General features: G+C 45.4%; 1 protein-coding gene across 2 annotated transcripts in view; it reads right to left on the reverse strand.

Moving 5' to 3' along the window:
- The window catches only part of GPATCH2 (G-patch domain containing 2), a 203736-nt gene that overhangs the window by 21932 nt on the left and 167668 nt on the right, over positions 1-14136 (reverse strand). For both annotated transcript variants that reach the window (XM_068232903.1, XM_068232902.1), the window contains exon 9: positions 13152-13240. In XM_068232903.1, coding sequence (XP_068089004.1) covers positions 13152-13240 — 89 coding nt within the window. The remainder of the gene's footprint in view (positions 1-13151; positions 13241-14136) is intronic.

The raw sequence follows: 14136 nt of genomic DNA on the forward strand, positions 1-14136 counted from the left end.
AGCGTTTTCCTAATTTAATGCTTAAAAAATATTTGCAGCAAGCGACAAATTTTGAAACAGAGTATTCTCAAACCGCAACAGTCCCCGGTTGTTGAGTAGAGAGTACTTAGAAAAGTCTCAAGAATCTACATCAGTGCTGTGTATCGTCATTGGTGGGGAGGGATAAATTGTTCTGAGACTACATGGTGGAAACCAGAAAATAAGAGAGTGCTCCGGCAACCAAAAAAATGATTGTTATTTCTGTTAGACAGTATTCCCAGATTTTTTGGGATATAAGACGCTTTGGACTATAAGATGCACCTAGGTTTAGAGGGCAAAAACAAATATACTAAACCTGGTGCGTTCGTGGTCCAGGAGTGTTTTGTAGATGTTTGCCCCCAATTATTCAGTCCCTCATGTGTGTCCTCATCCGCACACCCATGTGTCCCCTCTGCTTGCAGGTTAAAGTTACAAGCACCTGATCCATCAGCTTCAGCAGCAATTCCTCTCCTCTACCGATATGTTCCCCTGGTGTCGGCTTCTGCTGATGACGTGACCCGGCACTAGGGGGAATAGTGTGCTAAAGGAGAGGTCTCTGATCGCCACCGGATCGGGTGAGCCAGGCTTCTGCTGCTTGTAAGTAAACACGGGGAGTAGAGGGGACACATGGGTGAGCAAATAAGGACACACATTGGGGAGCGGAGAGGACACACATGGGGGACACAGGAGGTCACATGGTGACACAGTAATTGGAGGAGAACATCTACAAGAAACTCCTTTGCTTTGCTTCAGGTGTCCTTTGAGGAAGAGAAGCTCAGCCAGTTCAGAGTTGGGGTCATGAGACCTCTAAAGTTTGGGACCCCCATTTGGGAACATGTAGGTGCTGTTGAAGAATAAGGGGTGCATCTTTAGATTTGTACAGCTAAAAATAAATAGGCATTAAGGCGCAGTATGATGGAGAGCCCCACAGTTGGCAAACACGGATGTCCTCACTCTACGAGCCCCCTACGGATTTAGGGCTACATTAATTTAGTCCGCAACAGACAAAAACCCAATTGTTTCCAATGGAATAAAGTTTGATGTGAACACGACAAAAAAATTATGGAAAAATGCTGAAACTTCCCAGCTGCTCCGTTACTCCCCCCCCCCCCCCCCCGGCTTTTCAATCCCATTTAATGGCGGCGCACTTAAAAGCATCTTGTGCGGCTCCCACAGGGGAGGCTTGTGATTATCCAGCGCAGTGGCCTGAATTGGGAGCACGTTTAATAAAGAGGAGATGAAGGAGTCGGGGTGTGGAAGGGGTAGATATGGCGGAGATGAATAAGGAATCTGGGCCAGCCACTTCTGCCTTCTAATTAAGTCATATATTTAATTATCATAAGTATCACCGTAGCAAGCCAGAGAATTATGTGTCAGGAGGGACGGCGTTTGGAAGCGGAATGAGTTCCATCGGCCTCTGGGGCCGGAACGCGGGCTGGAAAAGGCCTGACGCCGAACTCTGCTCAGCAAAGTATAAATTAAACCCGTGGAACGGCGCGGGCATAAAACAGCAGACACTAAAAACTTGTGCTGTAAGTGTAATAAAAGTCACTTAAACGTGCTAAAAACTTTACAACCACTTAAGTGTCCTTCCAGCTAATCAGATGGAGGCTCAGCTGCTGGTTCTGGTAATTGTAATTATATCCGTTACGGAGTTCACTGTAAAGCGTGGACAGTTTTTCCCAAAGTTTTTAGTTTCCTAGGATGCCCCCCCCTCCTAAAGCAGCCAGAACAGCCATGCTATCCCGGGGGGAAAAAACACGTAAATAGGTAGATAAATACTTGTTCTACTTATATAACACATGTATTGTACTGTCCGAATTTTGATCTCAGTGAATTTTATATACTAAATAAAGAGAATTCTGTTTCCAGCATCTGCCATCTTAATTACCTCTGACTGAAGCCAATCCTGATGTCATTTCCTCCCTTACTTTTTTTCCTCCTACAAAATGCACTGTCATAGCTAGCTTGCTTTGTAAACATATGTGAGCACAGCATCAGATTTCAGCAGCTCACTGAACTGCCCGCAGCCAATCAGTGAGGAGAAGGAATGTGGGAGAGATGATGACAAGCTTTCTTCTTGTCGGCAATGGAACAAATAGAGCTAAGTGACTAATATTTTTTACAGCAGAAACATTTCTTAATAGATTGGAGTGCTTGCAATGCAGGGTAAGGCTGCAGGCTGCATATTAAACACCGAGCAGTGAGTAAATGGAATTTAATTTTGTGTCTGACCATCCCGCTTTAAAAGAGCATGGACAGTGTTTCCCAAAGTTTTTAGTTTCTTAGGATGTCCTTCTTAATAATAGACAGAGGCATATTTTTTTTTGGGGGGAGGGGCACATTCCATATATCATACATACAAATAGAAAGCAAGATTTTTTTTCCCCATTAAAAAATATATAAATAAAACCTGACACTGTATGGCCGTGGCTTTTATTCTGTTTTTTTTTTTTACTTTATAGCCCCAGCACTCACTCACCTCCCTGGGCTCCAGCGCTGCAATTTTTGCTCCATCCTTCGGGTGGCGCTGTAACTCTGTAGTGAGATCACTAATGGTAATCTCACCAGAAGGATTCAGAGCCTCGGAGGACAGGAAGGAGAACGGCTACCGACATCTGGATTCCCCGGGAAGGGAGTAAAAGTTCCCGCTTCGTGCTATTCTCCGCATAGCTCGGGCTTACCGCCAGGGAGGTTAAGGTAGGCAGATTCAATTTTTTATATTGTTCTTTCTAGACTGAATAACGGATATAGATATATTTTGATATATATATCGGGCACCTCATGCCACAAAGTATTCTTACCAGTCACCCATCTGGGTTTCATAGTTTAGTTAGGCCCCACCTTTAACTTTTACAATAATTTTCGGGAGCAGCGACTAACGAGACCTTCACAAAGCCGAGTAGGGACGGTTCTTTTCCCCACATGCGCTGAGAGCGGTTGCTTACTTGTGAGTATCCATTTATATATATTGCATTATCCATTTGTTCCTGGTGTACTACACCAGATTGGGCTCCCAGCTTCCTTGTGTTGTTTTTCTATTTCTACATATATGCTCTACTGAGGTAATTACCCATTTGAGGCACTCTTTTCCCTTAAAGAATAATGTTAGCAAAAAGGGGGGGGGGGGGGGGGGGTGTTAATCAATACATTGCAACGTAAGAAGTTAAAAATAAAAGAGAGACCAAGAAATGATTGATATTCGCCATGTAATTTGTTCATATTGTTTGATCCAAAATGAGCCTGCATGTCATCATCTTTACTACTGGCAGACATGGAAGAAAAACTAGACTGCACCAACTGCTATTATTTATAACCACACCAACTACCATTGCGATAAGCTAAAAGGTTTTTTTTTTTTTATAGATATACATATGCACAGAGGCAGTCAATCTTACCTGTCTGACATCTTCGTCCGACCCTCGGCGCCTCCCACGATGCGCTCCACGCGCGTCACGTGATTACAAGCACTTCCTCCTTCAACCCGGAAGTGCTTGTAATCACGTGACCGCCGCTTGGACCGCATTGTGGGAGGCGCCGAGGGACGGACCGAAGAAGACGTCAGGCAGGTAAGATTGATCCCCCCGCCCACCCCGCACAGGTAACTGGGAGATATCCGGATAGAACTATCCGGATGTCTCCCAAATTCGGATTTGAGCAGCACTGCACAGAGGAAGATACTGGTTGCTTGGCAGTTGGAAACAGCCGTTATTTCCCACAATGCTACAAGGCTCCCACAGTGTGATGTCAGCACCATGGACTCGTGACATCACAATGTGGGAGGGGTTTTATCAAAATAGCAGCCACACAGACCCCCTGATGATCTATTCGGGAACAGGTAAAGATTTCTTGTGGGAAAGGGGATATCAGCTACTGATCGGGTTGAAGTTCAATCCTTGGTTACAGTTCCCCCTTAAAGGGAACCTAAACTGAGAAGGATATTGATTTTTCCTTCTAAAATAATACCAGTTGCCTGACTCTCCTGCTGATCCTGTGTCTCTAATACTTTCAGCCACATCCCCTGAACAAGCATGCAGATCAGGTGCTCTGACTGAAGTCAGACTGGATTAGCTGCATGCTTGCTTCAGGTGTGTGATTCGTCCACTACTGCAGCCAAAGATCAGCAGGACTGCCATGCAATTGGTATTGTTTAAAAGGAAACATCCATATCCCTCTCAGTTAAGGTTCCCTTTAAAGAGAAATTCGGACCAAGAATTGAACTTTATCCCAATCAGTAGCTGATACCCCCTTTTAAATGATAAATCTATTCCTTTTCGCAAACAGACCCTCAGGGGGCGCTGTATGACTGATATTGTGGTGAAACCCCTCCCACAAGAAACTCTGAGTACGTACTCCTTTCAGTTTCCTCTCTGTGAACCCTGTTGCATTGTGGGAAATAGTTGTTTACAGCTGTTTCCAACTGCCAAAAAATCATGCAGCAGCTACCTCACCTGCCAACAGTAAAAATGTCACCATGTAATAAATGTCAGAAAGTAAATCAGGGATTTAAAAGATTTTACAATGGGCAAACACTGACTAAATCATTTATACATAATTGTAAAAAAGAAGCACTTTTTTTATTACATTATTTTCACTGGAGTTCCTCTTTAAGGTACACTTTAATATGTGTTTTATTCATTTCATGCAATAAACTTCTTTAGGAAACTAAAAATGAAACCTCAGTTTATACCCAAATTACGCATGCAATTCCCAAACTGCCCCCCCCCCCCATATGAGGGTGTGTATGGCGCTGGTGGGGTGACAGTATAATTACTTTCTGCTGCTCCAGCCATCAGAACTCCTCTTTACTCATTCGCTATCTAAAGATGGCCACTAACAGTACAATTTGACAAATGGTCAGAGAAACACTAATCATCACTATATGTCAGTGTTGTCCAAGCATGCATTCAGAATGACTACGATTATTTGTATGAACGATCAGAAATGAATGTTTGGGACCGCTAAAGGACAAAAATCTCCTAACCAATCCAATGTAATTAATTTAAATCAATCCGTTTTTCAGATCAATCCTGGCAATCTGATCAGATTGGTTAGGAGATTTCTGTCCATTACTGGTACCGAACCTTCATTTCTAATAGTTCATGCCAATAATCATTCGCCAAATTCTATTGTTCATGGCCACCTTAAAGAGGAACTCCAGTGAAAATAATGTAGTAAAAAAAGTGCTTCATTTTTTACCATAATTATGTATAAATGATTTAGTCAGTGTTTGCTCATTGTAAAATCTTTCCTCTCCCAGATTCACATTCTGACATTTATTACATGGAGACATTGTTACTGTGGGCAGGTTATTTAGCTGTTTCTAGCTGCTCTGGCTGTTAGACAGCTAATAACAGCTGTTTCCTGTCTCTGAACATTGTTACATTGTGGCTGTTTGCCAGGAGTACCGCGGTCTTCAGAGGTTCTTGTGGGAGGGATTTCAGCACAAAATCAGTCACACAGCGCCCCCTGATGGTCTGTTTGTGAAAATCATTGTCTTTCTCATGTAAAATGGGGTATCAGCTACTGATTGGGAAAAAGTTCAATTCTTGGTTGGAGTTTCTCTTTAAGCCACTTTATCATCCAGTCTTTAGCCTCAATATGGTTATGGGACATCACATGACTACAACGAGACTGCACATTGGAGGATACGGTCATGTGACATTGCATGACTACAACATGGCTGCACATTGGAGGGACAGGATGAGCGCAAGGAGTACCAGTTGCTAGGGACCTCCTTATCTTATTGCTAGGAGGGGTCCCTAGTCCTATCTAGTACCCAAGCTTCCCATTCTCCAATCCCTGGTATTTTTTTCAGTCAGTCCCATACAAAAGGTACTTGTGCAAAAACGAACTCATGGGAAATCAGAATACTCAGAGCAGAATCTACAGGGTGATTTTTCTATTCAAACAACAATCAGGGTCAGGTAGCACAGGATTCTATATCGATACAATGATTTGTAAGCTATGGCTGGAGAATATAATGGAGACAATTTCTAATACAAAGCTGTTGCGAAACAGCTGTGTCCCTTTTCTGTTCATGAAGATCTTTACCAAGGATTGAACTTCATTCCAATCAAGAGCTGATACTCACTTTCCCATGAGAAATCTTGACCTTTTCTCATACAGATCATGGGGGGCGTCTGTATGGCTGATATTGTGGAGAAACCCCTCCCACAGTGTGATGTCATGACCTCGTCTGTTAAAGAGACACTGAAGCGAGAATAATTCTCGCTTCAAAGCTAATAGTGCTAAAACGCCGCTATCCCGCGGCTAAACGGGGGTCCCTTCACACCCAAACCCCCCCCCACAAAATCAACGACCAAATTGGTCGTAGATTTTGCTGCTCCTAGAGGCAGGGCTAACGACTGCAGCCCTGCCTCTAGTCGCGTCTATCAGCGGCGCATCGCCGCCTCTCCCCTGCCCCTCTCAGTGAAGGAAGACTGAGAGGGGCGGGGGAGAGGCGGAGATACGCGATGACAGACGCGCGTGGGGCAGGGCTGCGGCGGTTAGCCCTGCCTCAATCCGGAAAAGATCCCCCGCTGCACGGAGGGGATTTCGGGGGTAAGGGACCCCCGTTTAGCCTTGGGATAGCGGCCGTTTAGCAGGGGCACACATGCCCCTGCTAACTATGAGCTCTGAAGCAAGATTTATTCTCGCTTCAGAGTCTATTTAACCTCGTTGCTTTGTGGGAAATAACGGCTTTTTCCAACTTCCAAGCAATATCTCCCTCTGTGCATAGAGCACTCAGTAAGGGCTCGTTTCCACTAAAGCGAATCTGCATGCGATTTCTGCATGCAGATTCGCATAACCAATATAAATCAATGGGCCGGTTTCCACTTGTCAGAAATTCTGTGCGGTGGACTGTGCAGAAAAAATCTGCACAGCAGAGCCATCAGAATTCGCACACCGCAAGGCTAGTGTGCTATTCGCCTGTAATGTATTTAATAGGAAATTCGCCTGCGTTTTCGCTATGCAAATTTTCTATGCAAAATTGCATACGTTTTTGCTTAAAATCAATGTTAAATTCACATACTTACAAACAGATGCGAATTTTAACTCGTTTTTGCGTTAAAATTCGCATACAAATGTATGCAAATTCGTTTTCGCATTTTCCGCAACAAAATCGCACCACACTAGTGGAAACGGGCCCTTACAAACATTCTGTACAGACCACCTGGCAGAACTAAAGATGTCACCACCAGTTAATTTCAGAATGTAAATCAGCAGAGGAAACATTGTACAATGGGCAAACACTGACTAAATAATCTATAAATGAATGTTTTATTATGTTATTTTCACTACTGCTCCTCTTCAAATGTTCCTCTAGTCACAAGGGTTGCAAAAGTTTCAACATGTTCCAGATGACCTTCCAAAGCTTATTATTACATGTACTTCTTTATAAGTAAACCTTGCAACAGTCTGAAAAGAGTTTGATCCCTGACCCCAAAAATACAGCTTGCATGGCTGATAAAAGAGCAGGTCAGAACCCCGCCCCCACTCGGATGTGCCTTTATTTGCATAATCCCCGCCTTCCTGCAGAAGGGTGGCTCTAGGAGACCTCATTTGCCCTGAAATGCCCAAATAGCTGAATTAAAAGGAACCCCGAGGTGTGAGACCTATGGAAGCTGCCATATTTATTTCTTATGAAACAATGCCAGTTACCTGGCAGTCCTGCTGATCTTTTGGGTCGGTAGAGTCTAAATCACACACCTGAAACAAGCATGCAGCTAATCTTGTCAGCAGGGGCGTAGCATTGGGGGATGCAGAGGTTTTGTGTACCGGGGCCCCTGGACCAGAGGGGCCCACTAAGGGCCCTCCTTAATCCATCTTATTAGCTTGCTATTGGTGCTATGCTGGTAATAAACACCTCTCCATGTGCACTGCATAGTGGTAATCCTTAAACTGTTTCCTTACTCGCATTACACCTCACTGGCACTGCAGCTGTCCATGGTAGGTTTTGGGGCTCCATATCAATAGAGTGCTTGGGGCCCCATGTATAGCTTGCACCGGGGCATCAAGCTCTTTAGTTATGCCACTGCTTGTCAGACTTGTCAGTCATCTGTTCTGCATGCTTGTTCAGGGTCTATGGCTGAAAGTATCAGGGCTGTGTGTACAAAAATCCACAGACTCCTCAATTTAGGATTCCACCGACTCCGACTCCTCGACTCCGACTCCTCTAATTTGCATATTACAATCTTGTTGACTGAAAGTATGTAACATGAAATGCATCTCCTAACTGCCAACGCTTAGGAATTTTAAAAGACAACTGAAGTGAGAAGGACATGGAGGCTGCTATATTTATTCCCTTTAGACTAAAACTAGTCCTTGGCAAGAGTACTTGTAAAAGGTACAGACCGGAACAAAGTACATCTATCAGGCCCTAGGCAATGTAACTGTGGGTACATGTAAGAATGATGTGCAGGTACCCTGCAGGGGAATGAGGAGATTCTTCCTCTATTACACATCTGAACATGGATCAGGCCCTAGGCAATGTAACTGTGGGTACATGTAAGAATGATGTGCAGGTACTCTGCAGGGGAATGAGGGGATTCTTCCTCTATTACACACTCTTCATGTACAATCTGAACCAGGTTTATGGGTGATAGACAACACCTCTGTGTTCAATGTGCACAACATTCTCAGTGGATTCCCTGCAGCTCTGTGGGGAGTGCATATGTAGAGTATAGTACTACTATGTAACAAAGTAAACCTGAGACAGATGAAATTAAAGTTTTATACATACCTGGGGCTTCCTCCAGCCCCCTTCAGGCTAATCAGTCCCTCGCTGTCCTCCTCCGCCACCTGGATCTTCTGCTATGAGTCCAGGTACTTGAGCCAGTCTGGTGTAGTGCGCATGAACACACTCCGCAGCCGGGAATGTACTACACCTGCGCAGCACTATTGTGCAGGTGCAGAACACTCCAGGCTGTGGAAGCGGCATGCGGCCGGACTGCGCTGACTGGCTGAATTACCGGGATTCATAGCAGAAGATCCAGGTGGCAGAGGAGGACAGCGAGGGACTGATTAGCCTGAAGGGGGCTGGAGGAAGCCCCAGGTATGTATAAAACTTTTCTTTAATTCGTAGTCACCAAACCAAATTCTAACAACATATCAAATTATTTGATTTCATGAGCAAAGAGAGTGCATACATTTGCATAAACCAGCATCAATGCAGAATTATTTCCATCTCATTGACCATCACTATTAGTGACACGGCTACACATCAGGCTTTATGCTTACAGCATAGATGTTATTTAGTATATATAAAAGATTCCTGTGTACACATCATATATACAGTCACAATCAGATAAGTATATGTAAAAATACGGGGACTGCTTTATTGAAGCAGCACAAGTAACTATTTTTTGATTGGTGTATTTCATTTTTGTGGACTAAGCACAGCTATTACTGTATATATGAATTATTTATGATGACTAATATCTGAGAAATAGAACATTTTATCATATTTTCTATTTTAATTACAGTTTAAAGGGACTCCGAGCAGTGCAGAAACTATGGAAAGATGCATATCATTTTAAAGCTCTCTTTCTCCTCTTTCCAATGATATATAAACCGCCGCCTTTTAGTTTTCGCTATTTTCGCGATTGAAATTGCAGCGGCCACGATTTCGATCACGAAAATAGAGAAAACTAAAAGGCGTAGGGCGACGATTTAGGTGTCGTCAGAAAGAGGAGAAAGAGAGCTTTAAAATGATATTCATCTTTCCATAGTTACTTTGTATTACACAGGGCGACTTTTTCTGCTGAATGGAGCTGCTGATCCTGGGGAAAGTGTCGTCCTGTGTAATACAAGTAACTATGGAAAGATGGATATCATTTTAAAGCTCTCTTTCTCCTCTTTCTGGCGACACCTAAATCGTCGCCCTACGCCTTTTAGTTTTCTCTATTTTCGTGATTGAAATCGCGGCCGCTGCAATTTCAATCGCGAAAATAGCGAAAACTAAAAGGCGTAGGGCGGCGGTTTATATATCATTGGAAAGAGGAGAAAGAGAGCTTTAAAATGATATGCATCTTTCCATAGTTTCTGCACTGCTCGGAGTCCCTTTAAATTCATTAGGAGTCGGAGTGTTTTTTCTCGACTCCGACTCTAGGTACCCAAAATTGCTCTGACTCCACAGCCCTGGAAAGTACTAGAGGCAGAGGATAGCAGAACAGCCAATCAATGTGCATTATTCAAAAGGATATAAACATGTCAGCCACTCCACCTGGGGTTCTCTTTGAAGTCTGGCTGAGGTAGTCCAGGAGTTGAGATGCATAAAGTTACAGATATATTTTGATCTTAACACGTGCCTTTCCTGAGTTGTTTGGGGTGGACAGGGGTTTGCCAAGTTTCTACCAGTCCTAGAGAGCGGCTTTACTAAATATATACCTATACAGATTTCCTTAACATTGTCTCAATAGCCTTGAATGCTGCAGTTCCAGTTGCTAGGCGCAGGGTAGGCGACATCGGACAAAAATACTATAATGGTGATTCTGCAGTGGTATATGTACTAAAAGGACTTCCAAGGCCAAATAAAAAAAAAAGTTAAATACCTGCATCATATTTGAAGGCACAGAGGACGCCGTCCACGCCGTTCCACTGGGTCCTCGCCGCTAAATAGCCCCTGGGCCAGCTCCCGACCTCACGGCCCGGGTCGGACTCTCCTGCCTCTACAAACATGGCCGCATGAGCTGGACGCGGCTGCGCAGTCCGCATAGCCGTGAGTGCGGCTGAGCAGCTCTAGGGCCAACCCCCCGATCCATGCTACAGGCTGCGCAGCCGCGGCCAGCTCATGTGGCCATGTTTGTAGAGGCAGGAGAGCCCGACCCGGGCCGTGAGGTTGGGAGCCGGCCCAGGGGGCTATTGAGCAGCGTGGACCCGGCGGAACGGCAGGTATTTAACTTTTTTTTTTTATTTGGCCTCGGAAGTCCTTTAAAGGACAACTGAGCTGAAAAGGGATATGGAGGCTGCTATTTTTATTTTGTTGTAAATACCAGTCGCCTGGCATCCCTGCTGATCTATTTGGCTACAGTAGTGTCTGAATCGCACCAGAAAAAAGCATGCTGCTAATCTTGTCAGATTTGACAATAATGTCAGAAACACCTGAACCCAACTTCGGAGGTCTTCGGGAACCCGAGTGCTCCTCAAGATGGGCTGCTCCGTACTGTGCATGCACTAGCACACTCTTGCGCATGCGCAGTAGAGCCGCCCCCAAAGACTTCTAAATCCTCTCGTGGCGGGAGATTTGAACGGAGGAGCCAGCGTTGGAACGAACAGACTATGAGAGGAACGGGCAGGCTCTATAGGAGCCAGAGCCTTCCCTCTCCTTAGGCAAGTATGTTTTTTTTTTAATTCATGCTGCTGCGTGGACTCTCCAGCCCGCAACACCGATCAGGAAATAGCCAGGGTGATCAGACTTACCCCCTTTTTTCCCCACTAGGGGGATGTCCTCCTGGGGGGTCTGATCGCCGCCGGCTTGCTGCGCTTTGAGGGGGGGGGCGGCTCTTCAAAGCCCCCCTCCGCAGCGTTTTCGGCGCTCTCTCCCTCCCCCTGTGAGCAGCGCAGGACGGACATCCGTCCTGCGCATTGTAGGATAGGCTTCAGCCTATCAAATGACGGCGATCCCCGGCCAATCAGAGGCCGGGGATCGCCGATCTGCTCTACGGCGCTGCTGCGCAGCAGCGGCGTATGATGTAAACAGCGGGGATCTCTTACCCGCGCGTTTACATTTTGCCGACGAGCCGGGACCGGCGGCTCTCCGGCTGTTCACGGAGACACCCTCCGTGAACTGACATGGAAAGGCCGCCCGATCGAGCGGCCGTTTACACGGTAACCCACTTAAGACCTGCTGACGCCTATGGGCGTTAGCTGGTCCTTAAGTGGTTAACCTCCTTAGCGGTAACCACGAGCTAGATTTATGGTGGAAAACCACAGCTCAACGCAATAACCCCGAGCTACACTCGTGGGAGCAGCCGGGAGGTCCATGCAGAGCATTACGCGCAACGGGTGATTTCACTCACCTCCTGGGCAATCCAGATGCTGGCGGCCATTCCTCTTCCTGTCCATGGAGGCTTTGCATCCCCCTAGCGAGATTGCCGACTGTCATCATGACAACAGCCGGCAATCTCACAATAGGGTTACACCGCCACCTGGAGGACGGAGGAAGAACTGGATCCCAGGAAGGTGAGTGAATGCCCGGGCTGCTGCAGAGACTCTAGCGGCATGATTTTTCTTCTTGCTTTTAGGGTCTTAAAGCACATGAAAAAAAGTGCACCGTTTTTGACCCTAAAATCAGGCAGGAATCATACCGACCAGGGAGGTTAAAAGGAAACAAATATGGCAGTTTCCATAATCCAATCACTTCAGTTGTCCTTTCAATACTGAATATTATTATTCGCCAGAAATAAAGTGTAGAGAAACCGAGAGCCCAATATAGTGTAGTATGTTAAGCATAAATGAAATAAAGGTTATCGTGAGAAAATTATACTCACAAACATAATTTACCACACAGGCAACCACTGTATAGGCAGGTGAGGAGATTAGACCTGTCCTCACTCAGGGATAAGAAGTCGCTCTCTGTAGATGCGAAAGGGGGTAGATCACCCCTCCACCAGGGGTGGACACGGTATAGCAGTAGGAGAACAGAGGCGCCAGCAGGATAAAAGCAGATAAAAACTTTAAAAGACTGTCTGAATAGTAGCAATCACATTTATTAAATAGTACCCCAAAAAAGTGCAACGCATTTCGCAGGCCCAGCACTTCATCAGTGCCACTGAGGCGCTACACCTGCTAATGCCGAAATTCTGTTTTGTCCCCACGTTTATTGCCTGATGAAGCGGGCTTGGCCTGCGAAACGCGTTGCATTTTTTTGGGGTACTATTCAATAAATGTGATTGCTACTATTCAGACAGTCTTTCGTGTCTGCTTTATGGAGATAAGTCCACCACTTCCTCCCAGCAAATTTTAAAGTTTTTATCCGCTTTTATCCTGCTGGCGCCTCTGTTCTCCTACTGCTATTGTTCGCCAGAAGAACAACAGAATCACCCTTTGCTACATGCCAACGTATCAGTCTCATGTCTATCATTCCGCCAGATCCAACAATGACAACACTCGCACGGCCCGTAGCTTACCAGCCGCAGTGGGTCCGGGCATCGGGGCCGCCTTCCTCCTCCGCTTGATGTCCCCCATAAACAAGGATCCTAAATGGACACTGGTTTGTCTGAAAAGTAATTAACAAAACAAAACTGTTAACAAAGAGGGGGTAAAGACGTCACGGGAGATATACGTCCTCCATAATCTGCGCTTAAATCAGTCGCGAGTTTGCCGAGATGGGCTGCATAATACAGCCACCAATCTTCTTTATATCGAAACATAATTATGTTTGTTGACAAGCGCTCAGCGTATAAGCATGGCGTCATAAATTGTTACTGGAATGAATAATATAAAAGGGATGCTTTTTAATTTTAAGAGCTGGCAATCTTCCTGCTTCCACTTCAAGGGGGGGGCAAAAATAAAGACAAGTGCTGGGGCTCCGTGACAGGTAAATGGGCGAGATTAATTATCAGAGGAGATCACAATACTGTTTTCTAGGTTATCAATTGGTAACTAACACCTCGCCGTCACGTCGGCGGTTATTGCCGGGAGACGTGGCGGCCGTTTATTTTGAAAAATGATGGGCGAAGGGAAATGATCTTGGATGGGACGCAGTATAAAATACAATCATGGCTAATTGCTATAAGCATCCTTATTCCATCATATTTTTTTATGCAATGTGTAAATTGATTGCCTGCTCTTTGCTCCCCCGTAGCTGACACAGGGAAACACTACAAAGAGCAGAGGATGCATTGCAAGAGCTCAGTATTCCGGGGGTGTCAGGAGATAGCTCACCCAAAAACACGATTTTAGCTTTTACTGGAGGGATTCAGCATCTTAAAGGGAAGGTCCAAGCAAAAAAAAAAAATGAGTTTCAATTACCTGGGGCTTCTACCAGCCCCATGCAGCCATCCTGTGCCCTCGTAGTCACTCACTGCTGCTCCAGTCCCCCGCTGGGAGCTTTCTGACCTCGGAGGTCAGGGCCGAATTGCGTACATTTTTACACATTTCCGCTAGTGCAGG

The sequence above is a fragment of the Hyperolius riggenbachi genome, chromosome 4, assembly GCF_040937935.1.
Source record: "Hyperolius riggenbachi isolate aHypRig1 chromosome 4, aHypRig1.pri, whole genome shotgun sequence".
Classification (NCBI taxonomy): Eukaryota; Metazoa; Chordata; class Amphibia; order Anura; family Hyperoliidae; genus Hyperolius; species Hyperolius riggenbachi.